We start from the raw sequence: 22,698 nt of genomic DNA on the forward strand, positions 1-22,698 counted from the left end.
CCAGGTTACGGGCTAAAGGATTGATGCACCACTGCAATATATGGCTTGGACGGTTGCACTGGAGGGATGGACCCGACTCCAAGCCCGGGATAGTCTCACCCATGAAGCGTACGAATCGATCAATCAAGCCTTGGTGATTTTCGGGCTTATCACGGGCACCTTATCACTCGTTGTGCATACCTATACGAGTGTATTCATCACCCGACAGTTTGGCGTTCACAATGGTGAGTGAGCCCTAACCCAGCCGCTAATGATCGACGGTAATAGGTTGACGGTTTTTTTTTTCTCAGTTTTCACGATTATTGCATGGGTGAGGATTCTACAGACTGTTAAGGTACTACGAAATAAGCCATCAGCTAACGGCACATATAGATGTTAGCAGTTGCCATGCAGGGGTTAAGCCTGTGTAAGCCTTTTCAGCTATCTACAACTGTAACGATGGCTCCTAGGAATGTCGGCTAATACGATAGACTAGATGGGTTCAGTAGTGGTGGGCTTGGGAAGCACGAAGCTACTCTCTCGGAGAGCGAGTTGGTCAGGTTCACTGTGGTGAGAATGCATTCCACCCCTAGGAGGTACAAGCTTTCTTCCACTAACACAGTCAAGGTAATTTTAGCAATCGTCGTGACGTTTATCCCATTAGTTTGTGTCGCAAAGCTGAGCCTGATCATGCTATACTATCGCCTGAGTCCCCATGTGAAGCGATGGAGATTCTGCATATACGGAATCGCGACCCTCATCACCATACCCACACCCGTATTGGTTTTCCTCTATTTGTTCGGCTGCCAGCCGGTTGCTAAGGCATGGGACTCGACCATTACTGAAGGGCACTGTGTGGACCGTCTCAGTATCATGTTGGCAAGTTCGGTGTTAAACGTTGTGACGGATTTCTTGATGATCGTCGCCCCAATACCTTTGATCTGGAAATTGAACATGCGGGTATGGCAGAAGCTAGGAGTTACGCTGATGTTCTTCTTGGGTGGCATGTGAGTACTTCCTGGTCCAGGCTACTAGTAAAACTCGAAAGAAGCATACGGCTGACTATAGCAGCACCATTATTACCAGTATCTTTCGCGCAATCACTGTTGATAATTTGCTTTATGAAGGGGACCATCCCTATCATATGGCCGTTCCAATTCTATGGGCGTAATGTTTCCTCTGGTGGGGGGGGGATTGATATAGTGGTTCGTCTCTAACGAGTTGATAGGAATGCGGAAACTGTTCTTGTCATTATCTGCGACTGCCTTCCCTCGCTCCGTCCCTTCCTGCACCGCCATTGTCCTGGAGGCTGCTTCACGGGGTCTGAACCCTCCGGGGTTCCAACTAGTGGGACACGCAATACGAGGCAACATGGTCGAAGCCACTATTTCGACGATGACATCGAGCTTATTCAGAACGACTCGAACCCCTCGAGGCCGATGGTCATCACACGGACCGTGGAGATGGAGTTGCAATACCACAAGGCCGAAGTGGATGCAAAGTTGACAAAACAGTCTATTCCTTGATGGTATGTGTCTATCTTCTTCCCAAGGTTCAACATCGTTAAACCCTACCCGCTGAACCAATTAACGCAGTTTCGGAATCCACCAAGAACGAAGGAAGTAATGCTTCATAGGCTGAAGTCTATCCCTTTGAATGAGATAATATAGATTAGCCATGACCAGGAATTATACGATTTCAATTGCGAAATAGAAATAAAGACGCGCCCTACGAAAGTCATCTCATTATCTTTGCTGGTACTCTCGAAAGCACCGGCCAGCTCGATCCCATGGCGACCTTTTAGGCTATATGAACACACGAAGAAATTCCTCGCGTGCGTTTAAATCATGGACTTAGTCAATGAATCTACAGCTTCTCTATTTACACTAGCGTCGATACAACCAGATACCATGGCACACCTGAAAGTCCCTACAATCTGATGGGTCGATCTGCATAAATCACACCGCGGGATTTCGCTATCTTTCATAGCGGCTTGCGATGCACAAAGCTTGAGATGCTTTCAATAACCAGTCAAAATCTTAGGAACGATTTCGTGAGTGCGTAAAAGATCCTGCCCAGATCGGTTGGCCAAAGAAGAGAAGCGGATATCATGGAGTTGCCTCCGAAATTTCACATTGTGGAAGAAAAGGGGAGGGAAATATAGGTCTGCTTCCCATAGCGATCCATTACTTGTCAAGGAACTATAAACATGCTGCGCCTTGGATAAGGCTTGGGACTCAACATCTCTAGCGTGCAGCCTGTCAATAAAGCTATTCTCTCTAGCTTCACCGCAGCTGTTCGCCCCCCAACCTAAGAGGATCATTACAATAAGTTGAGAACGATGTTAGCCCCTAGAATGTGGAAGGGCCGACGCTTCGGTGTTTTAACGATACGAAGTACATGAGCAACAAGGTGGGTGGATTAGTGCAGCAGCCGCTAACAGGTCGCTTGGAATATACCCATTCTGCAGGGCCTTCTACGTTCCTTAAGGGGAACAAATGGGATTACACCTTTTGTATAGAACGGTACGGCTTATCGAAAACCGTCGCTATTATTACAAACCACCATGATGCCTAGCATGAAACCTCGATTACCATTTGTGGTCTGATTGAACTCCCAAAGGGTGATAACTTAGATCATAGAAGCTATACAAGAGCCACTCGACTGAATTTGAAGAGGTCAGCGAGATGTCAGCCCCGGCCACGCTGTGAAACGTCAAGGATGTGTGTTCAGCTGTATCAGGGTCTTGCCACTGGATCTGCGCGACTATGAATCAATTCCTGCTGTTTCTGCAGGCCTTTTCTGTAAGATATATCTATGGGCGCAGTGTTTACACCCAATTTGGTGGTCCAACCAGATGCGTTTTCTAGAAACGCCGTGGCAAGCCTCACTATGCCAACTTCGGCCGGTCGACATGAAGTGCATCCTAACGATCTATTGGCATCACTGCAAATTCTACCTTTTTTTTTATTCATGTTTACCCCTTATCTCAGGGCCTTCCTCTTACGGATAGTCGAAAGAGGTTTGTCCGAAGGAGCGTCAGCCTAGTCTCACAATCAGACTAAATATTCAGTGGATGAGACGAGATTAGACGGTCCCAACCTTTTCATCCACCGGTTTACCGAGGAAATATAAGAGAACGTGACCCAGCAAGAGAAGTTTGCTGTTAAGAGAGCTGTGAAGAGAATTGCTCGGCAATGTTTCCCTCTACAGTGGCGATTTAGTAATGTTAAAGAGTTCTTCGTGCGAAATAGTGTCAAGCCATTGGCACTGGTTGCAAAGCTTGAGCGATCCAGGTTCAACCACGCAGGCAGTGCCTTGGTTTGCGCCGGCCGTTTCTTTCCCCGTTCCTTTTGAATGTAACCCTACGTGCCTTTGCCTTACGAGAAGTGTGGAGAATGGAGACAAAATTCCGATGGCGTTTACCCCATGTGGAGACTCCTTGGCAGCCTCTCTCCGGGCACAAGCCGTCGACAAGAATCCGATAGTACTTTCGTTTCGGAGAACGACCGTCGGTGCCTGCCGTATTCCAAGCAGATCGGCCTCCAGCATATTGTGGAACAAACAAGGCGGTGGAAATTTTTGGCATCGCTGGGTTTCTCGTGATGGTATACTACCAAGAGCATCCTCACAAAGCTTCGCACTCAGCCCACCCGGCACCCCCATTCATATTAGTCACAGTTATACCGGTGGAGACCAAAATGCGGGATATTCGGGGCATATCTATCGATCGGCAAAAGGCGCCTTTGGGCCGTTGGCGGGCCTATACGAAAGAGGATCCCGAGCGAAGCAACCATCACATGTAATGTGAGAAAATGATTATAAAAGAGGTTCCTCCCTCGCAGTTGTTCTTGCCAGTCGTACGACAATAATCGCCATCATCCCTTCTCACCACCTTTTTCGGATTGGCGATCTGTTCTAACATACTCGCCATGAAGAACATTGCCTTTGGCGTATACCTGACTGCTCTGGCGGGCGTGGGTTCTGCTGCACCCCATGTCTCGCCCAGTTCGTCGGGCCCTGTATCTGCCCCAACAGGTGCTACTTATGCATCGGGCTTTGATATGACCAAAAGCTGGGCCAACTTGAGTCCTTACAAGGATGCCGATGGCTTCGGAGTTCCCAAGGGAACGCCGCAGGGCTGCGAGTTGTCACAAGTCCATGTGCTGCATCGCCACGCCGAGCGGTTTCCGACCAGCAATCTCTTAGACGGAAGAGGCATGGGAGATTTTGCCTCCAAGTTGGTCAACTATACCAAAGCCAGGCCAGGAAAGATGGTGGCTAAAGGCCCTCTGAAGTTCTTAAACGACTGGGAGTATGTGGTTGGAGAAAATACGTTGATGGAAAACGGTGCCGCTACTGAAGATGCCTCCGGTGCCGACTTTTGGATCAAATACGGCAGGCTGTTGTACCGCCCTGGCCGTGATAATGTGGCAGCCTGGAATGAATCCCTGAATGTTTATCCCAATGGTACATCACGGCCAAAGCCCGTATTCCGTACCACTACTCAGGGGCGTATTCTGGAAAGTGCCCGCTGGTGGCTCAGTAAGCTTTTCAACCATCCCCAAGATAGAAGCCATTGAATCTAACAAACTGGAACAGGTGGTTTCTTTGGTAACAGTGGTGCCAATAGCTCCTATGACCAGTATGATTTGGTTGTTATTCCAGAGACCACTGGTTTCTTCAATAATACTCTGGCTTCTTATGTGTCTTGTCTCGGTGACAAGACTGCTGGGTGAGTAACTCTCAAAATCTGCTGTCTCCGTTGGGCGCAACTATGGGCAGGCTATCTGACTTTCTCCGAACCAGCGATGAGTCTGCCCAGGTGTTCATTCCTCGATACACCAAGAATGCTCTCTCCAGACTCGCCAGTTACCTTCCCGAGGACTTCAATCTGACGGCCTACGATGTGCTCGCAATGCAAAACCTCTGTGTTTATGAAAACACCAGTCTAGGGGGCTCGTTTTTCTGCTCCTTGTTCACCGAGCAGGAGTGGAAGGACTTTGCGTATAATGTCGACATCCAGTACTACGGCAACTTCGCATTCGGCTCCCCCACCGGCCGTGCCCAAGGCATCGGCTACGTCTTGGAGCTCGCAGCCAGGCTCGAGGGAAAACTGATCCACTCTAGTGACACCAGCATCAACTCTACCTACGATGACAACACCGCCCAGTTCCCCATGAACCAGCCATTCTATATGGATATGTCCCACGATGATATCATCCTCTCGGTTATTTCCGCTCTCGGTCTTGAGCACTTCAAGTACGGTCCTCATGGTCTTCCCATCAATGTAGACCACGCACCCTCCAACCGGACATTTGCCCTTAATGACCTGACTCCGTTCGGCGCACGATTCATGTCTGAGGTCTGGACTTGTCCCAGCAATGTTTCTTTTGACTCTTTGGATCCAATCCTCTATGTCAACCCGCGCCTAGACTCCATGCGCGACACAAAGAAATACATCCGCTTTGTGCTTAACAATGCCCCACTCCCTCTGGATGGTCTTCTCGGATGTGAGGATTCTCAAAATGGTTTCTGTGCCGTCGATGGGTTCTTGGGTGGCGTCCCGACTCTGAAGGAGAATGCCAAGTACCAGGAGGCTTGTTTTGGTGAATACCCCACTGGAAAGCAGGTAGGAGATGGTGTTCCATATTCATAGACGCCAATCTTGACGAGATTGACTCCAAGAAAGAAGAGCATTCATCTCACGTTGTCGAATTTTGGACATATGTTGTTTCTGAAATTTTGCCTCGAGAGTTCCTGAAATAGATTCAAATGTATAAAATATCCACATGTATAGATATGAGAATAGGTGGAATCAAGCTATCGTGCTGATAATACAGCGCTACATGGTCGTGAACATGGTCTAGATGGAATTGTAGAACCCCGTGGCTAATGCTAGCAAATCACCCTTGGTGGCTAATTAAATCAATGTAAACAAAAGAGTGTAGGAGATGCTTCTGGGTGACTGTCGAATTTTGATATGACGAGGGCCCCATAGCAAGGAACTAGGAAAGCTAGCAGCGATTTCTATCAATTTGATACGTTCTCGTTAACACCACTCTTAACCTCCCCTTGCTGCAATGGTTGGTGTTCTTCAGTTCCCTGTAGTGAAGGGCGTACGTTCTCTTCTTTCTGCTGTACATTCCATATTGCTAATTCATCGACAATCCAATTTTCATCATCACCATCATCAGGCCAGTCGCAGCGAAGTTCAGCTACCGAGTATATCAGTCGTCGCGGCCAGTAAGAGATAACATTCAGGATACGTACATTCCCAGATAGGACGTGGCTCTTCCAATTCTGTACAAAATTCCTCCGAGTAGTCCCAGCAGGCCTCTGACTCACTCACGTCACTCATAGTTGGATAGGCGGGTTCACCACCGGAGCCGGCACGAGCGGGTCCTTGAGGAGTGTCTTCACACTCCAATTTCACATTCTCGGTCGATTCCTTGTTGCTGCCGCATGTGTCCGGTATTGCGTTTTTGCGGGGCGCCGGAAGCGTCTGGGGTAGCTGAACTTCACCTGCCATGCTTTTCTGACATAAATCGACAAAGCCTAAACGAAGGGGATATGAGTGCTCCAGGGTTGACAATATTAGGAACATGGTGTTTCTGTTCCTTCTCACTTGTCCGGTGTCACTGTATCACCATCTGATAAATCACCGTGGTACATTCATTATCACATTGTTCAACTTCCATCATCAGTATTATATGTAGCCACTAAAGACGTTTCCCGGGGTGTCTTGGACGCTCGCTTGGGCATCCATTACAACTGCAATACAGACCTATATAATATAATAAAGGAGCATGGCAATTCTTCAATGTAAGTGTGAGGTGGACTTGGCCAACTTTGATATCCTGTCGTGTTTCTTGTGGGAGTCATCCCATTACATCCGGAGACGACGTTAGGTGATACAACTATACCGCGTTCGCTACTCCTTTCACTAGTTAGTCAGAGTAGTAGCAGGTCGCGGGTAGCCGGTTGCACACTCGTAGCAGGATCATATTGAAGTTGTGGTGGTCTTGTATGCGAATCGTACGATGTTTATCGCTTCAATGTTAGGTATGATTTGTTCATCTACGCCTATGCGGTGCGTCCGACATCCTCTCAGGTCACTTTCTTTTCTGAATAAAAAGGTTTCTGTGGGACCTTCGACACTATATGCATCGTATCCGCCGCTATAAGTGACTTGCCCAGGGCTTGCTGAGGCCACCGATTTCCCCCCGAATCTCCTGTCTCACCACTCCAGACAGCCCCGTCCATGTAACCTTTCTATTCTGCTGCTGTTTCGGGCAGCTTCCACCTGGACTTGAATGTCTTCCGTTAGCTTGATATAGTTCGCCGGATTCAGGGGTGAGTATGACAATGCTCAGAAATGGGCTCACGTTTGGGCTTTGCCCATAGGTAAATAGAGTAGCCTGGCCATTCGCCTCCTGAAACAGACAATTTCCCGTGGTATTCAGTGCCAAAAGGCGACTAACAAACAAACAGAAGGCATTATACCATGAATTCCGACCAGACTACGAAATAGAGCTCGAAATTTCAGATGCGAGGTTCCTACAATAAGCCACTCATGAATCTTAAAGCATCTAGCCTCGAGGGTGTGTCAGGCTTTCGTGAGCTGCATTTCAGTTGAGGCTGATGATGCTTCCTAGTAAAAGAGCATCTTGATTATATGTCTCTCTTTCTTTCCTTTTTCTTTTTTTTTTTCCTCCTGTTTTGAATCTTTCAAACATAAAACATACCTAAGCCGCTGTCCCGCATAACCTGCGCCCAGCTAGTACTATTGTCACTACTCAAAGATTGCCCTTGCTTTTCCCACACTTGCTTGGCTATATTCAGGGCGAACTTGAAGTTCTGTAACCCACTTGCCTTGAACGACCTATTAAACCAGTTTGTGAACCAGTCTCGTAGGGCCGGGTCAAGCGCTTCACATGCCGCGACAAATGCAGCCCATAGCAAAGGGGCGGTAGGGATATCGCCGCAATCACATCGCGACAAAGAGTCTTGAATCTGCCAGACCTTATCTTGCAGGATTGTTGGATCCACATCGTATATTCGCCGGTAGAAGAAGATCAGCAGTGCTTTGTGCAAAGCAAGAACCATATGATTACTCAGTGTAGAGTTGGTCTGAAAGTCACCATTATTATTCACGTCTTCGTCGTCTTCGTCGTGGAAAGGGGTGGAAGGAGGTCTCCATGTACATATACACCGTTCGAGACTACGCGCTCGTGAAGAAAACTGTCTAAAGTCCAGGATACTTGACCCGCCGTCTAGATCGGACATGTCTCGCTCATTCCCGAGGCGCGTCACTTGAGACAATAAGAATAAAAGAGTCTCTGGCATAGCAAACGCATGAGGGTACATGGTAGAATCCCATCGGCCGGGAATCTCAAGATGAATGTCATTCTCACCCAGATGCTGTTCTTTCAGTTCATTCATTCTCTGATCGAGTCGGCCTTCCCATTGTCGAAGACGAAAAGAGCGACTAGAAGCCACGGACGTAACGGTATCTGGCGATGCATCCGTTTCTTGTTGTACACTGGAGCCCCTTACGTGTGATACCGAGGTGCTCTCGTAGAAGATGCGGAGATACACATAACAGTGATGTAACAGCCGCACTTTCCGTGATTTACGTGTCTTGGGTATACCGCGGAAGCGAATCCAATTTTCGCAGTCCAGGAGACATCTCCTAATGCGATCTTCATTACCCTGATATGCCTGCTTATTTCCAAGTAGCTGATTAGTCTTGGCTCACAAAATTTTCATCTGTTTACTTCTATATCAGAAGAGATACCGATGAGATATTCGGTCACTTACGAAGACGGTGTTCATACACATCAAAGCGATGAGGATGTCTTTGTATTTACTCTTTTTCAGGGTAACTGACATATCTCGAAGCGCCATCTTGAGATAGTTCTGCGCGGAAACAGCATATGATTCTGACGGCTTTTGCCAGTATTCACGATGCCCTTGCGATGTTGAAGTTGCGCGCTGCATGTAAGCACCAGTGGCGAGAATTGCATAGAAGATACACAACCGTGCATTGCCTGGTTGCTCTCCCATGGTCAATTGAGCGAAAGTTCCCATGGCACTCGGCACATGCAGAATCTGCCAGGGAGACTTTCTGGATTGGACCGGGGAGAACAATCTGATCACCTGGTTTTTATATACTGATAAGAGAAAAGGCGCATCCGGAGGAGCCAGGCTGGGAATAGTCGGTGTGTACTGGATATGTTGGGACAACGATGGCAGTCCCATCAACATGTCTGAGCCCTCAGTCACGGACTGCTGTGGTGAAATTTCGTGATTTTCTGTCCCAGTGGTGTTGAAGAAGCTTTCCATTTGGAAGTCGCCTGCGGTATTTACATCCATTCCCCCAAAAAGACATTCCATAAGAGGGTCATTGATCAAGGCACCCTCAAACACCGTGTTGAAATCATCCGCGATAGGAACATGCTGAAATGGTGGGGACGTCATGGAAGGGCATGCCAGCGCTTCAGTAAGCCTGAGCTCAGGCTGAGGTGCGCGAAAGGCACCAAATGGCCCAAGGCAAGTATTGAAATGGCTATCGGGATGCTGCTCCTGTTCTTCGCACCGATCATCAATCCGAAACAACAAAGTGGCTGCGTCATCTGGATTCACACTGTCTACCAGCTGTTCACTCATCCTCTGCCGCATGTCTTCCGTGAACAAAGGTCGACGGCATCGTGAGCCTTGCGTATCAATCGCATCAAACACGAGCCTAATCTCGTACTTTTCGCAGGCCAGGCCCAAATTTCGACACACCAAGCATGAGGGACGAGTTTCGTCACATTTCACATGACGGCTACGGCATGTGGCACAGCCTCCGAGGGACCTTGGTCGGGTGGTTGACATGGCAAAAGCTGCCTCTATCCGTTGCCTAGAGTGGTGAGAATTGGGAAAGGTATCCCAGAGGTGTTGAGCATGGGAGCTCGATTGGAGTCGGTTGTTCCGGAATGACTTGCCTTTTTTTTTTCAAACATCAAAAAAGGCGGGGGAGTCGAATCAATACGAGGATCCACTTTCCTGAATCTGATAAGATATCGATCGGTCTCGGATACGTAAGAGAATCCATAGTATGTAGTCTACTAGTTACTACGTAGTATAGTATAGTATAGTATAGTATAGTATAGTGTCTTCCGAAGGTGGATCTATTCAATAGTAAAATTCGTTTTGTAGAATGTTCATACGTATGTATCCATACCAGGGCAGCATCACGATGAACTAACTTCCTGGCAGAAACATGGTCAGAGAGACACAATCTATGCCTTCATGCAAAAACAACTGTGTCAAGGATCCCAGCATATAACAAATTCTCCAAGTAGCTTCCACCCTTGTAACATGCATCACCTTCTAGGACTTGTCCGAGACTGAATGCCAAAAATAAAAACACCAAGCAGCCATCGCATTCCAGCAAGATCTATCCGAAATCGCTTCACCTTGACAGGATTAGTAAATGACCAGAAAAGGGAGGGAAAGAGGATGTTAGAGCTCACCTTCGTGATTATCTCTCGTCATCATTGCCATGTATCACAACACCAACATGACCGCTACGGTGCAGAAGAACACAGCAATCATCATCACTGGGCCTGGCAGGAGTTAGACAGTGCTCCTCAAGGTTCCTTTTTTAGAATGATACGTACCTTCCCGCCCAGCCCATAAGCCTGCAGCGGCTGCAGATTCGGATGAATTTGGCGTGGCCAAGTTCGAGGCAAGAGCCCTGGCAAGCTTGTCACCCATAGTTCTCAGGGTGTCGAAATCTGTGATATAGGTTTTGCCCATGACGTTCTCAGGGAGAACAGCACGGTTGCCAGTGAAAAGAATATCTTTACAGTTCGTGAGCAGCTCCTTCTTTGGGACGTTTCGCCGGTAAGAACACTTACAGGTGACATCTTTAGTCGAATGGGCATTGTTTCCCTGTAGATTCTCCTTGGGGAAGCATGTCCTCGCCATCAGCCATGACGCTTCACCGGTAATTTGGGGATCATCCCCATTAGAGTCGCCGAGGACCCCATAGTACATCTTTTCATTACTGAGAATCGCCGGTTAGATGAGTATTGGCACAAGGGAAGAAGAACATACCAAATCACAGCTGCAATATTATTCCCTGGCAGAATATCCTTATTTGCAGCAAGGAACCTATCGGGAATCACAATGTAAGGCACTGCATATGCAGACAGAGCCCCCCAATTTGTCTGGGGTTGGCCATCTTGATTTCCCTGGAAGAAGCATATCAGAGGGTGTACATGTGTCGCAAATGGCTTGCCAATTACCTCGCATTTATGGTTTACTCCATCGCAATCCACATCCATATCAGCCACCCAGGATAAAGCAGCGCCCTAGAGTTCAGGAGGTCAGCAGTGAGCCTACTGGCGCGGGGCTCTTGGATTCAACGCACCTCTTTAAAGGAAACCCAGTCGCTGTGTATGGTAGACTTTTCCGAGTTACCCAGGGTAAAGGGATATGTTGCGTCCTTCGGAACCACGCTAGCTGCTGCAGCCGCTGCCCGAAGGACTGAGATCGGCAGCGAGTCTGCTGCAGCAAAATCTGTGGCCGGTGGCCCATGACTGGGGTTATTAAAAGCCGACATATCGGCTGTCTTGCCCAGGCAGAAGCTACCGAGTGTGAGATAGAGAGTCAAGAGACTCGAGGTGGTCTGCGACGCCATCGTTTTGTACAGTGCGTACACAGATATTAGTTAAAGTCGGGGGCGGGTGTAAAGAACGCGAATAAGATACGGTAGAAATGGGTATAAGAGCTGAGACTGTGGGAGATCTCATGGAGAAGGATAAATTACCTGAGATTTCGTCACGCAGGGTCATGATTTAATGAGGTCCAGTTAGTTCCCAAGGTTCGCACTCAGGATCTTTCTTTGGCTTCTTGTCATATTTCATTCATTGGTCAAGGCTTTCGAGTAACACAGACCCCCTTTTGTTTGCTTTTTCCTTTTCTTTGTCCTATAAAATGTATCTGTTATTGTATAAAGTCCTCTGGGTGAGGGAAGAAGAGGCGCAGTCATGGTAGTCAGTTATCCATCGCCTGGGTTTTTCTCTCAGGGCGTTCTCCCAGGCGAATCTAGGGGTCATTAACTCGTCATGTGCGACTCTACTAAAGGAAAAGACGTATTCAACACGTACTATAGCTACGAACTAAGTAAAGGGATGTTGTGCATGGAAGCAAGGGATTAGTCATGATCGTTATACGAGGTATTTATGCGTTCTCTCTCTCGATTTATGTCCTATCATGCCAAGAACTTACTAAACTACCGAACGGGCCTTCATTTCACTAAGCTGATAGAACTGTCTTCTTTCTAGGCAGCCTAGTTTGTCTAGATTTTACCGTCTTTTACGTACGCGCGTGAGAGAGAGAGAGAGAGAGAGAGAGAAGAGAGAGAGAGAGAGAAGAGAGAGAGCATCATCGCCAATCTCCTTCACCATGTCCAGAGATTCTTCCCAAGATCGAATTCGACTGCCCACGAAAGTCTTGAATGAATTGGGACTGCTCTCTCTCTGGAAATCCTCGCTAGATGTGAAATTGCTTTGCGCCCAGCGATTTGTTCGGTTATTTGCTTATGGTGGCTCGACGCTCATTTTAGCCTCGTACCTGTCCTCGTTAAACATATCCGATGCCCGTATTGGTCTCTTTATGACCTTAACTCTGGTCGGGGATGTGGTCATTAGCTTCTTCCTGACCCTTTTCGCCGATGCGATGGGCCGCAAAGCTGTTCTGCTGCTAGGCTCAGTGTTGATGGTAGGCAGTGGTGTCATTTTCGCCTTATTCGACAATTTCTGGATTCTTCTGGCAGCAGCAGTTCTTGGGGTGATCAGCCCAAGGTAAGCCCTGGGAATTTGTTCGAATTCTTCATATATATAACCTTACATTGCCAACAGTGGAAATGAAATTGGGCCCTTCCGGGCCGTTGAAGAGTCCACTCTGGCTCATCTTACGCCTCATGAATCTCTGAGCGATATATTCGCCTGGTATTCTCTGATCGGCACCGCAGGCACGGCTCTGGGCATGATGGCCTGCGGGTGGGCCATCAATCTTCTCCAAGTTAAACGGGGGTGGCCATTTATCGCTGCCTGTCAGATAGTCTTTTTTGCGTACGCCGCTATCGGTGCTCTCAAATTCATTCTCGCTGCCACGTTGAGTCACCACGTGGAGGCAGAGAAACAAAAGCCTGCTCAGCGGCAGGATCAGCAAGGCGAGAACGGTGAGACCCAGCCTCTCCTGGGTGGGAGGGCCAGCGGCGAGCAGCCTCCAAAGAAGACAGGCTTCTTTTCTTTCCTGGGTGACAGAGATCTCGTGGCCTTGGTCGTCAGGCTCTTCATTCTATTTGCTCTCGACTCCTTCGCGTCGGGCTTGGCATCTTTGTACGTACTTCATCGGATAGCCGTGTTAGTTCGTTACAATCACTGCAGGACGCCATACTAACGGTTGCAGGTCGTGGATGACTTATTTCTTCAAACGCAAGTTCTCCCTGCCGGAGGGCGAGCTCGGTTCCATCTTCTTTACTACAAGCATTATCGCCGCTGCGTCCATGTTGGTAGCCTCTTCCATTGCCAAGCGCATTGGTAATGTCAAGGTAGCGACATCGTCCAGGAATCTTTTGTCGGCGGGACCAAAGCTAATCAGAGGATACAGACGATGGTCTTCACTCACCTCCCTTCTGCCATCTGTCTGGCTCTTATTCCGGTTCCGAATATCTTACCTCTAGCCTTGACCTTTTTGGTGCTCCGGGCCTGTACCCAGAACATGGATGTGGCACCGCGCTCGGCTTTCCTCGCTGCGGCGCTTCCCTCAGACAAGCGCACCGCTATCATGGGTGCCATTAATGTGGTTAAGACTAGCAGTCAGAGTCTAGGGCCACTCATCACCGGGGTGCTATCGAACCATGGTCTCTTTGGTCTTTCCTTTACCATTGCGGGTATTTTGAAGGCCGTCTATGATATCGGCATGCTACTCAGTTTTGCCGGAACGGAGCCGGTCCGTCGCCCGAGATCTGCTCCGGATGGCGAAAGTGCTTGAGTTGCACTTGAGCTGAAATCCTCCTATCTGTGGGTGTGTTGATGCCACCATGCATTTCGATGAGTGCGATAGCTTATGTCCGCAGTATAAAGTAGAAGAAGACGGAAATAGAGTTCGGAACGTGCTGTTTATTGATTTTCTTTCTTTTCCTTTTTTTTTTTATTTTTTGTCCTTTCCCGCCGTGTTTTACAGTGGGAGCACATTCAGACCAGCATTATAGCAGCAAGCCCAGAAATATGACTGTATCTATGTTACTAAAGATTTTGCTAGAAAAATCCTTCCAACAGACTCCAATTGCAACCCCTCAATGTGATCTTCTGAATCAGCCGTCTCAGTTCGTTTCTTGATTGAAGGTAATTAGTCACGCCAAATCCACCTCCAACAATATATTTGGAATCGCAGTACTATTCACTGGCATTGAGTATGTGAGGTTCCAGTACATGAAGTCACTGGGAGTATGTTAGCCTCCGTGGGTCAAGTCCCAAGTCGCCAAAGAACATACTTTATAGCAGCATCGCTTGCACTGTATGATACCCTCAGCTTCGGGTCAAAAGTGCCGGTCACTCTGACATTTAATCCTACCAGATCTTCCCAGCCTGCAACATCCTTCTTCTGGGCAAACGGAGAGACTAAGAATTGGAACTGGGAGTCTGAAGTTCCCTGTGGGTAGGTTAGGTTAAGATAACCTGGTCCCACGACTGCGTCGAGAGCTTTCTCTGTTGCATATAACTATAAGATGTTATGTTAGGTAGTCCTTTGGTGCCACCTAGAGTAGGGAATTGGCGCATACTGTAATCCAACCAATTCCACTTCCAGTACTCCACTGGACCACCGCCGAGTTGAATGTAGACGGATTCATAGCCGGCCCACCTATAACAGTCTCATTGAAACTTTCTGCTCCCACGCTTATCCTTTCGCCTAACCACGCACTGATGTTCCGGGGGGAATAGTCGTAGGGGATTGACTGTGCTGAAGTGATGACCATGTGCTCCCCAGGGAAGGTCCTTAGAGCATCTACTGCCGTGGCCGGGACCAATGAGTTATGAAAGCTCGAGAGTATAGCCACAAGCGGAGAAATGGCAAAATCAGCGTTATGAGACATCATGTAAACCTAGTCGGTTAGCCTCGAGAAGCCCGGTGCGTAGGAAGCATCTTATACCTTGTCAATAACAGGTGAGGATTCCTTCCCAACCAGGGTCCAGATGTGCGCGGACATAATTCCGAAATACTTTTGCATGTCGAATCCATAGGAGCGGTCCCATGGACCCGCAAGATTCTTGAGCTCTGCGTGATATAAATCGCCAATGTTTCTCCAGGTCGCTTTCAACATTTCCTTTCCTTTTGCTTTCATCACTGAACTGTCTGCAGCGTACTTTGTCCACATCGTCAACGCAATCAAAGAGACGCCAGTATACGTCGCGCTGTTGAATTCCGATAGAGTGTTGGCTCGGTCAAAAAGACCAATAATCTCATTCGCATAATTCTCTCCGGCCAGCGTCATGTTGGCATCTGCGTATCTCTCGCCCGTCCAACCACTCACAATGGCTCTCATCAATGCCTTCATCAATGTTGATCAGACAAGCTCAATCTTTGTACCACACGAAGCCAAGTCATCTCTTACCGGATTAGTATATGAGGGATATAGATTGTCACCGTGGACTCCTCCAACTCGGTAGCTATCTCCAATGGTGCTATTGTAAAGGGATTCAAGCATGAGTTGTGTCACATCCGGGTGGACCAGATGGGGAAACTCCTCCAAAGCGATGATAAAGGCCGTCCCAATAAAGCCTCTCCAGTTGGGGTCCCAAGTGTCATATAAGCTCGATTGATACGCCGAAGTACCCACGGTGGGCTCCTCGGGGTACACGGGGTAATCTCCATACCTGTCTAGGTGAGCAAGTAGCCAGCACTCAACGTTCAACCACAGACCCACCATTGATCCGTAGGGTCCTTGAACTGCGCTTCGATCACATTCTGGATGATTGCCATCGCCTGCGCCACATCATCATTCTGGTTCCGAGCCAACAACCCCACTGCGTACCAGACGGACGCCCTTGTGTCGTGACGCAGAGCTGTGGCCGCACTAGGGCTGAAGACATACGCGGCTATCGGGTCATATATTCGATCTAGATAGTCCATCGATTCTGAAAAGAGCTGACATGCCTCTTTGGACCACGTTTCGGAGCACAAGCTACCCCAGACTGTCGTAGCACATGCTACAAGAGCCAGGACCCTGCAAATGATCGATCTCATATTCAACAACATCACTTTGTTCAAGTAAGATGCGCGAAAGGAGTGTTTGGGACGCTGCCACCAGAGGGGGGCAGCTGGGCCGAGTTATAAATATGTGCGTACATTTTCCTGATAGGCGGGTCAGTTCTATCAGGCTGTGAGAAAAGGGCTTTCCAATACACACCATCCCTTCCCTTTATTTGCGGGGTGGGAATGGTTCCAGTCAACTAGATCGATCTGTTGACTACATGAATTACATTAATTGGTGCGAAATCCTACCACGGAAATTTGCCCGGTGCGGAACTGGTCGTTTACAGTTTAGTACATTTATAAATATATTTCTATGGAGGGTTGTTTTTAAAAAAAAAGAAAAAGAGGTACAAATTCTCGGAGTTCATCCGATGCTCCTCATATCACAGCATCAACTTAAACGCCGGGTCTCTGTCATCATTATAACCCATGTACTGTGCGTATTTACCCTTCTTTTTGTCCCTGTTTACCTTGGCACAATACAAGATGTTAAGTAGAACCCTACGGTGAAAGGTTAGCCGTCATCTAGATCCGACATAGCACGTATGTACTTACATGAACCATGCAAAAACAAGGAGGCCTAGAATGATGGTGTGACCACGGCGATACTGGGGTTTGTCCTGGTCAGGATAGTTGAACGCTAGACGGTCGCTCGTTAGTGCATAGCTTTCTGGGAGGCCCACAACCAGACCAACTTACTAGCAACAAAACCACCGCAGTTGGCGATCGTCAGCTGCATCGCTGACGTTGTCGCACGCTTATAGTGTCCAGCTGAATTATTTGTATTCCACACCAGAATACATGGGACGCTACTATACATGCCAGTGGCCATAAGGAAGGTCATTCCATACTTGACTTTGGCAGACTGGATATTGGCAATAGCTCCGTACCCAGCAATGGCAATAGGCAGAGTGAAAAGCATAATAGGGCCTCGCAGCTTCAAGCGATCCGAGATAAAAGCCACAAATACTGTTGCTCGTTAATCCCATCATTATCGCGGTCTATAGTTTACTTGACCTACCTGTTAAGACGGCTGCGACAGCATATGGAATCACCGTCCACAACTGCACGGCGTTTGGGTCGGTTGCAAAACCACTTTCGTCGATAATAGTAGGTAGCTAGATAAGACCAGGCCTCTGATCAGTTATCTCCTGGAGAAGTTTGTAGATCAACCAAACATACAAACAGCCCGAACGAGTACAATCCGGACAATATGGCAAAGTACGCCGCTGCAGAAAACCACATCTGCGGGTCTAGCAGTCCCCTTCGCACTTCAGACCATCTCAGGGTCTCTGATTCATCTCCCGAGGAACTTCTTTCCTGTTAGCACAATTGCTTGGATAGGAAAGGAAAAAGAAATAATCAAGAAATTGGGGAGAGGGGGGGCCGCATTCCTAGCATGTCCGGTACAAGGCAACTGACCCTGCAATTCATACGGGGCAGAGAGGAAGACATACGTCTGGGGTGCGGATGGGTCATCAAGCATAATCCTCTCTTGTGCAAAGGACCGTTCTTCGGGGGTCAAAAACGTCGCGGTTTCTAAACTATTTGGGAGACCAATATAACTGAGGCAACCGCATAAGAATGTCTGCTTAATGTTAAGGTGGGCCAGTGCCATCTTTCTCATGTATAAAATTGCCTACCAGTAGGCCCTCAATAATCAGAATCCAGCGCCAGCCCTCCAGTCCGCCCCGAGAGCCAATTTCGGCCAGTCCACGAGCTAAGAGCCCTAGTATGGATCATCATACGTGAGTTCCATGGGGAAGATGGGGAGAAGATCAACTTCATACAAAATCATACCTCCAAAAGCACCAGACAACGACGCAGCGGTGTAAAACAATCCAATACGCAAGGCTAGGTCCCCTCGTCTGTAGAAGAACGATAGATACAGTACCTAATCGTATCAGTCTCGTATAACGAAGGGGAAGGAAGGACATGCCTACCATCCCAGGGAGTAATCCTCCTTCCGCAACGCCCAGAATAGCACGGACAGCCACAAAACCCGCAAAATTGCGAACAAAGCCGAGGCACATAGTGACGACACCCCAAACCATAGTGAGCAACGGTAGCCAAATTTTCGGTGATGCCTTCTTCAGAATGAGGTTGCTCGGGAGTTCGCTTACGTCGGGAGTGTCCCGGTTAGCCTAAACGAATTGTGGCGCATGGATATACATGCGATGATGTTGGCTCTTCACATACCTGCATATGTATGTCAGATAGAAAACTGCCAAGCCTATATCATATTGTTGACCAGTGATGTTGAGGTCGTCCTCGAGGCCGAGGATCTTCGCATTGCCGACATTTGTACGATCCAAGAAAGAGCATAGAAAAAGCATGGCTAAGATTGGAAGAATCCTGTCGAGACAATTTCTCAGCAATTCTGTGGAGGTCTAGGTACTCTATGCAAGCTACCTTGTATCCAATTTGAAAAGAATACTCCGGATCAACCTCTTCTGGGTTGTGTCACCAGCAATTGCCCCCGTAAGTAATGTGGGCTTCGCATCTTCAACCAACTCTGTGCTTTGCTTTATGGACTCCATCATGATACGGGGGTGAGAAAACCATCAAAGTTCTTCAAGAACGAGTCAGAATGAGACAAACGTGTGATAGAGAGAGAGATATATATGTATATATATAGGGTTGAAGGAATGCGACAAACATGGATCAGCATTCTCGGGGGCCACTTTTGACAACCGATTCTCTCTGGTGGCCCTTTTGGCCTTCGAAGTAAAAGAAAAAAGAGAAACAAGCAAATACGGCTTTCTTTCCCCGCATTTTCTTTTCCTTTCTTTTGCTTTTCCCCAGGCTAAGAAAGCTTAGCGTGGGGTAGGTAGTATTCGTACCATGCATACTGTAAGATAGTGCATGTATGTATGTATGTATGTATGTATGTATGGTACCTTACATGCGGTATACGCTGAACGGGTATCGGCGCCACTCGGGACCAAAAGTCTCATCGGTATCCATTTCTAGTGCCGAGGCATCAATTCGAGAATCCAAACATGAATAGGTTCATCCCCCGCCTTCTTTCTTCTTCAACTTTCCTCCAACCACAAGTTCGCCGGCTTTAAGTGAATCAGAACAACATGCCCAAGTTACCCAACAATTTGAAAGCACTGATCAACGCCCCGAAAGCACGCCCGAATACGGTTCCAGCTCCACCCAACATCCGATCCGTTTACCAGAAGATTCAACAGACGGCACAATCGAACAATGTCTCGCAGCCATCCTGGCTAGCTTTGTCGGTTAGTACCGCACTCTCGGTCTTCTATACCACCAAAAAGGGAGGGGGGAACACATTCACTCCAGAAGATACTCATTTCCTCCTAGACAGCCGCCACGATGACGATGAACTCCCCCGAGTCCCTTGCCATTCTCTTCCAACTAGCCACAACTTCCCAGCCCATAGATGAGGGTGTAGCTGTTGCTGAATTGATGCGGGAGGTTGGCCTGAAGTGTATTAGCTTCAATGGCATCCCTCGCACCATCAACTGTCTCAACACCTTCAAGGCCAGCCTTCCGGATTCAGTCACTGCGAAACTGTCGCGGTCTCCCACCCGAGCCCCAACGCTGGAGAATATCAATGAGATTGCCCACCGCGGCCGCGCTTTGTGGGACTCGATTTATCGCCCATTTGAGTCAAAGCTATACAGCAAATTAGCCGACTCTCATCCTGATCTACCCGTCCATATCTTGAACAGTCATTATGGAGCGCTCTTGTCAGATCCAGCTAATCGACGTACTGGTGCAACTGCGGGTAGAATTTCAACTTCAATTGTCGCCGTTGCATGCCTGCGTGCTCAAACAGGCGTTGGCCCGCAGGTGACATCACATGTATTTGGGCTGCGCAAAGCGCTCGAGGATGGGACCTGGGTGGGGGACGTCGAAAGCGAGGAGGGGGCTAAATGGCTTGCAAGCGACGAAGGCAATACTTGGATATTGAAAAGCGTGGATGATATCGTGGAGTCGATCAGCGAAGGGACAGGATCCAATTTCGCTCCATCTAGGGGCTCCAAACTCTAAATGCAGCGAGCTCGTAAAGCTCAGCAGTCCGTTATTGTACTGCACATATATAATCACGGTTGATCCACACCGCGTCACAGCTTTCTAACATTGATATCTATATATTCACCTGAAATTATGAGCATCTCTCAAAAGAAAAAGGTGAAATATCCATTCACTTTTCGTGTCACAGATCCCCCGGTCTACAGTATCACTCCATGAGCTCCAGTTGCTTTGCGACGGTGAACGTCGCCCCCGTCTTGCTCTGGACTTCCTCGATCTCGACACCAGGAGCAAGCTCTGTCAATAATAGTTCTCCATTGTCCCGGTCGACCTGGAAGACGCACTGTAACCAAAGTCAGTCCATCTATTCGAATCCTTGTCCTATTTACCTCTCCTTACCAAATCCGTTATAATTGTGCTCACGCAATTCGCACCGGTCAAAGGCAGCTCGCATTCTGACACAATTTTCGGGGATCCATCCTTGGCCGTATGACTGGTAGCTACCACGATCTTCGTTCGGTCAGGGTTAGAGATCAGATCCATGGCTCCTCCCATACCCTTAAAGACCTTCCCAGGAATCATGTAATTCGCTAAGTCGCCCTTTGCGCTGACTTGCAGAGCCTGTAGACCAGTTAGACAAACCTCGCCTCTACAGAGGTCCACAGGTGAGGAATGACTTCACAGACCCCTAAAATGGAAACATCTACATGCCCGCCCCGAATCATCCCAAATGACTCGCTACTGTCAAAGGTTGCAGCGCCGGGAACCAGGGTAACGGTTTCTTTCCCAGCATTTATGATATCTCTGAGGGGGATATTAGACGAGAAGGAAATGATGATCGAAATGAAACACTCACGGATCAACTTCGTCTTCTGTGGGATATGGGCCCTTGCTCCAGTCAGCTGCCTTTCTAATGTTTGGATGCATCAATGAAAGCCCAACGCACCATGCCCAGAAGCCCATTCTCGGACTGTACCCAGACCTTGACACCTTCTGGCAAAAAGGATGGAGCCAGTGTAGGAATTCCTATTTAACTATGAGCCGCGGACACACTATGAAGGGCTGGTTTGCACTGACCAACGCCTAAGTTGACGTAATATCCCTGCTTAAGCTCTTTCGCCGCCCGCTTAGCAATTCGATTTCTTTGCATCATGGCAGCGTCCTTGGTCAGTTGCATAGTATCAGCGTCATCGGCTGACCGCAGCTTTTTGAGTTCAATAGACTTCGGGGTTGTGGCGGGAACAATCCTATCCACAAATATTCCCGGCAAGTCTACATCATTGGGGTCTATAGAGCCAACAGGGACAATTTTCTCTGCCTCGACAATTGTAAGAGTGGCTGCTTTTGCCACTAGGGGGCTAAATGCCTTGGTAGTGTAACTAGAAACACTTAATATCAATATCGCATGTATATGCTAGATCAAGATCATTCTTACCGGAAAACACAATTTCCAGCCTCGTCTGCCTTCCATGCTCGAAGGATAGCAACATCACCAGTGAGGGCACTTTCCATTAAATAAGTCTTCCCATTGAAAATCCTCGTCTCGCGAGGCTTGCCATGCTCCAGAACTTTACCGGATTTGTCCAGACGAACGGGGATCTGTCCCTCCTGAAGGAATGTGTCTAAATTTGGCGGGTACTTGTCAAAACTTGACCATATTCAATCTTAGGGTGAGCAGGCAAAAAGGAATAGGCAAACGGGAAGAGAATGGAAAAAAGACACTTACGAGCTCCTGTAGGAGTGAAAAACGCAGGTATTCCTGCGCCCCCCGCACGTAGCCGCTCCGCCAACGTTCCTTGGGGGCACAGTTCGATAGCAATATCCCCCGTCAAGTATTTCTTCTCCAAGGCTTTGTTGTTTCCGAGGTAAGACAATATCAATCTATTTACCTGGCCAGCTTGGGTCAGTGTAGAAAGGCCTCCTTTCCCTGGGGCGCCAGCATTGTTCGAAACTGCGGTCAGGGAATGCAAGTCCTTTGGCCCCCGGCGATGAATAGCAGATATAATAGTTTCTATGGTTGGCACATATCAGCCCTAGACGTTGTTTTCAGACACAGGTCATGTCTAATCACCTGCAACACCACAAAGTCCAAACCCCGAGCTAAGGATGGTAGATCCGCTTTTAAGGTCAGCTACAGCATCATCCGCATTTCTGAAAAGTTTCGATGCAGCACGGTCGATTGTCGGCATTCGCGCCAGTTGCTCCGCCGTAGCTGTTGAGTATCGAGCAAATTTCTTAATATCCGTCCGAGGCAACAGCGGCACACTGGATCTGCAGTATGTCTTTAATTGGGACCATGGCCGAGCGACTGGGAGCGCTCTCCGCGACAATGACAACACTGAGACCCGTACTGTCGTCATTGTCTTCGTCTTTAGTAGATTGCCAATAATCTTCACT

At 48.2% G+C, this 22,698-nt stretch overlaps 9 protein-coding genes across 9 annotated transcripts; 4 read left to right on the forward strand and 5 right to left on the reverse strand.

Annotated features, from left to right (window-relative positions):
• Positions 1-221: 221 nt before the first annotated feature.
• Positions 222-1,505, forward strand: ABOM_009757 (uncharacterized protein; the record flags this gene model as incomplete). Its single annotated transcript, XM_022536885.1, has 6 exons — positions 222-228; positions 291-310; positions 373-406; positions 476-986; positions 1,048-1,146; positions 1,208-1,505. The coding sequence occupies 6 exons, from the start codon at positions 222-224 to the stop codon at positions 1,503-1,505; spliced, it is 969 nt and encodes a 322-aa protein (XP_022384994.1).
• A 2,406-nt stretch (positions 1,506-3,911) lies between these two features.
• On the forward strand, positions 3,912-5,638 carry ABOM_009758 (histidine phosphatase family protein; the record flags this gene model as incomplete). Its single annotated transcript, XM_022536886.1, has 3 exons — positions 3,912-4,524; positions 4,582-4,714; positions 4,789-5,638. The coding sequence occupies 3 exons, from the start codon at positions 3,912-3,914 to the stop codon at positions 5,636-5,638; spliced, it is 1,596 nt and encodes a 531-aa protein (XP_022384997.1).
• A 374-nt stretch (positions 5,639-6,012) lies between these two features.
• ABOM_009759 (Zn(II)2Cys6 transcription factor) lies at positions 6,013-9,861 on the reverse strand (the record flags this gene model as incomplete). Its single annotated transcript, XM_022536887.1, has 4 exons — positions 6,013-6,197; positions 6,253-6,537; positions 7,728-8,703; positions 8,803-9,861. The coding sequence occupies 4 exons, from the start codon at positions 9,859-9,861 to the stop codon at positions 6,013-6,015; spliced, it is 2,505 nt and encodes an 834-aa protein (XP_022384998.1).
• Positions 9,862-10,536: 675 nt separating this feature from the next.
• ABOM_009760 (glycoside hydrolase family 75 protein) lies at positions 10,537-11,674 on the reverse strand (the record flags this gene model as incomplete). Its single annotated transcript, XM_022536888.1, has 6 exons — positions 10,537-10,595; positions 10,650-10,832; positions 10,890-11,038; positions 11,089-11,225; positions 11,280-11,345; positions 11,405-11,674. 6 exons carry the CDS (start codon positions 11,672-11,674, stop codon positions 10,537-10,539), a joined length of 864 nt encoding a protein of 287 aa, XP_022384984.1.
• Positions 11,675-12,441: 767 nt separating this feature from the next.
• ABOM_009761 (putative MFS transporter) lies at positions 12,442-14,034 on the forward strand (the record flags this gene model as incomplete). The annotated part of the gene is made up of 4 exons (XM_022536889.1): positions 12,442-12,839; positions 12,897-13,379; positions 13,450-13,591; positions 13,651-14,034. The coding sequence occupies 4 exons, from the start codon at positions 12,442-12,444 to the stop codon at positions 14,032-14,034; spliced, it is 1,407 nt and encodes a 468-aa protein (XP_022384983.1).
• A 361-nt stretch (positions 14,035-14,395) lies between these two features.
• On the reverse strand, positions 14,396-16,287 carry ABOM_009762 (uncharacterized protein; the record flags this gene model as incomplete). Its single annotated transcript, XM_022536890.1, has 6 exons — positions 14,396-14,483; positions 14,537-14,763; positions 14,825-15,145; positions 15,194-15,592; positions 15,656-15,917; positions 15,968-16,287. The coding sequence occupies 6 exons, from the start codon at positions 16,285-16,287 to the stop codon at positions 14,396-14,398; spliced, it is 1,617 nt and encodes a 538-aa protein (XP_022384986.1).
• A 392-nt stretch (positions 16,288-16,679) lies between these two features.
• On the reverse strand, positions 16,680-18,836 carry ABOM_009763 (putative MFS transporter; the record flags this gene model as incomplete). Its single annotated transcript, XM_022536891.1, has 11 exons — positions 16,680-16,797; positions 16,852-16,936; positions 16,996-17,265; positions 17,318-17,414; positions 17,479-17,608; positions 17,754-17,884; positions 17,940-18,025; positions 18,097-18,190; positions 18,240-18,414; positions 18,496-18,651; positions 18,709-18,836. 11 exons carry the CDS (start codon positions 18,834-18,836, stop codon positions 16,680-16,682), a joined length of 1,470 nt encoding a protein of 489 aa, XP_022384985.1.
• A 546-nt stretch (positions 18,837-19,382) lies between these two features.
• ABOM_009764 (uncharacterized protein) lies at positions 19,383-20,319 on the forward strand (the record flags this gene model as incomplete). The annotated part of the gene is made up of 2 exons (XM_022536892.1): positions 19,383-19,541; positions 19,627-20,319. 2 exons carry the CDS (start codon positions 19,383-19,385, stop codon positions 20,317-20,319), a joined length of 852 nt encoding a protein of 283 aa, XP_022384988.1.
• A 190-nt stretch (positions 20,320-20,509) lies between these two features.
• ABOM_009765 (3-oxoacid CoA-transferase) lies at positions 20,510-22,661 on the reverse strand (the record flags this gene model as incomplete). Its single annotated transcript, XM_022536893.1, has 9 exons — positions 20,510-20,644; positions 20,701-20,922; positions 20,988-21,105; positions 21,158-21,189; positions 21,248-21,327; positions 21,379-21,680; positions 21,737-21,923; positions 22,028-22,312; positions 22,373-22,661. The coding sequence occupies 9 exons, from the start codon at positions 22,659-22,661 to the stop codon at positions 20,510-20,512; spliced, it is 1,650 nt and encodes a 549-aa protein (XP_022384987.1).
• Positions 22,662-22,698: the final 37 nt, after the last annotated feature.

This window comes from Aspergillus bombycis (assembly GCF_001792695.1).
Source record: "Aspergillus bombycis strain NRRL26010 chromosome Unknown contig00116, whole genome shotgun sequence".
NCBI classification, from domain to species: Eukaryota; Fungi; Ascomycota; class Eurotiomycetes; order Eurotiales; family Aspergillaceae; genus Aspergillus; species Aspergillus bombycis.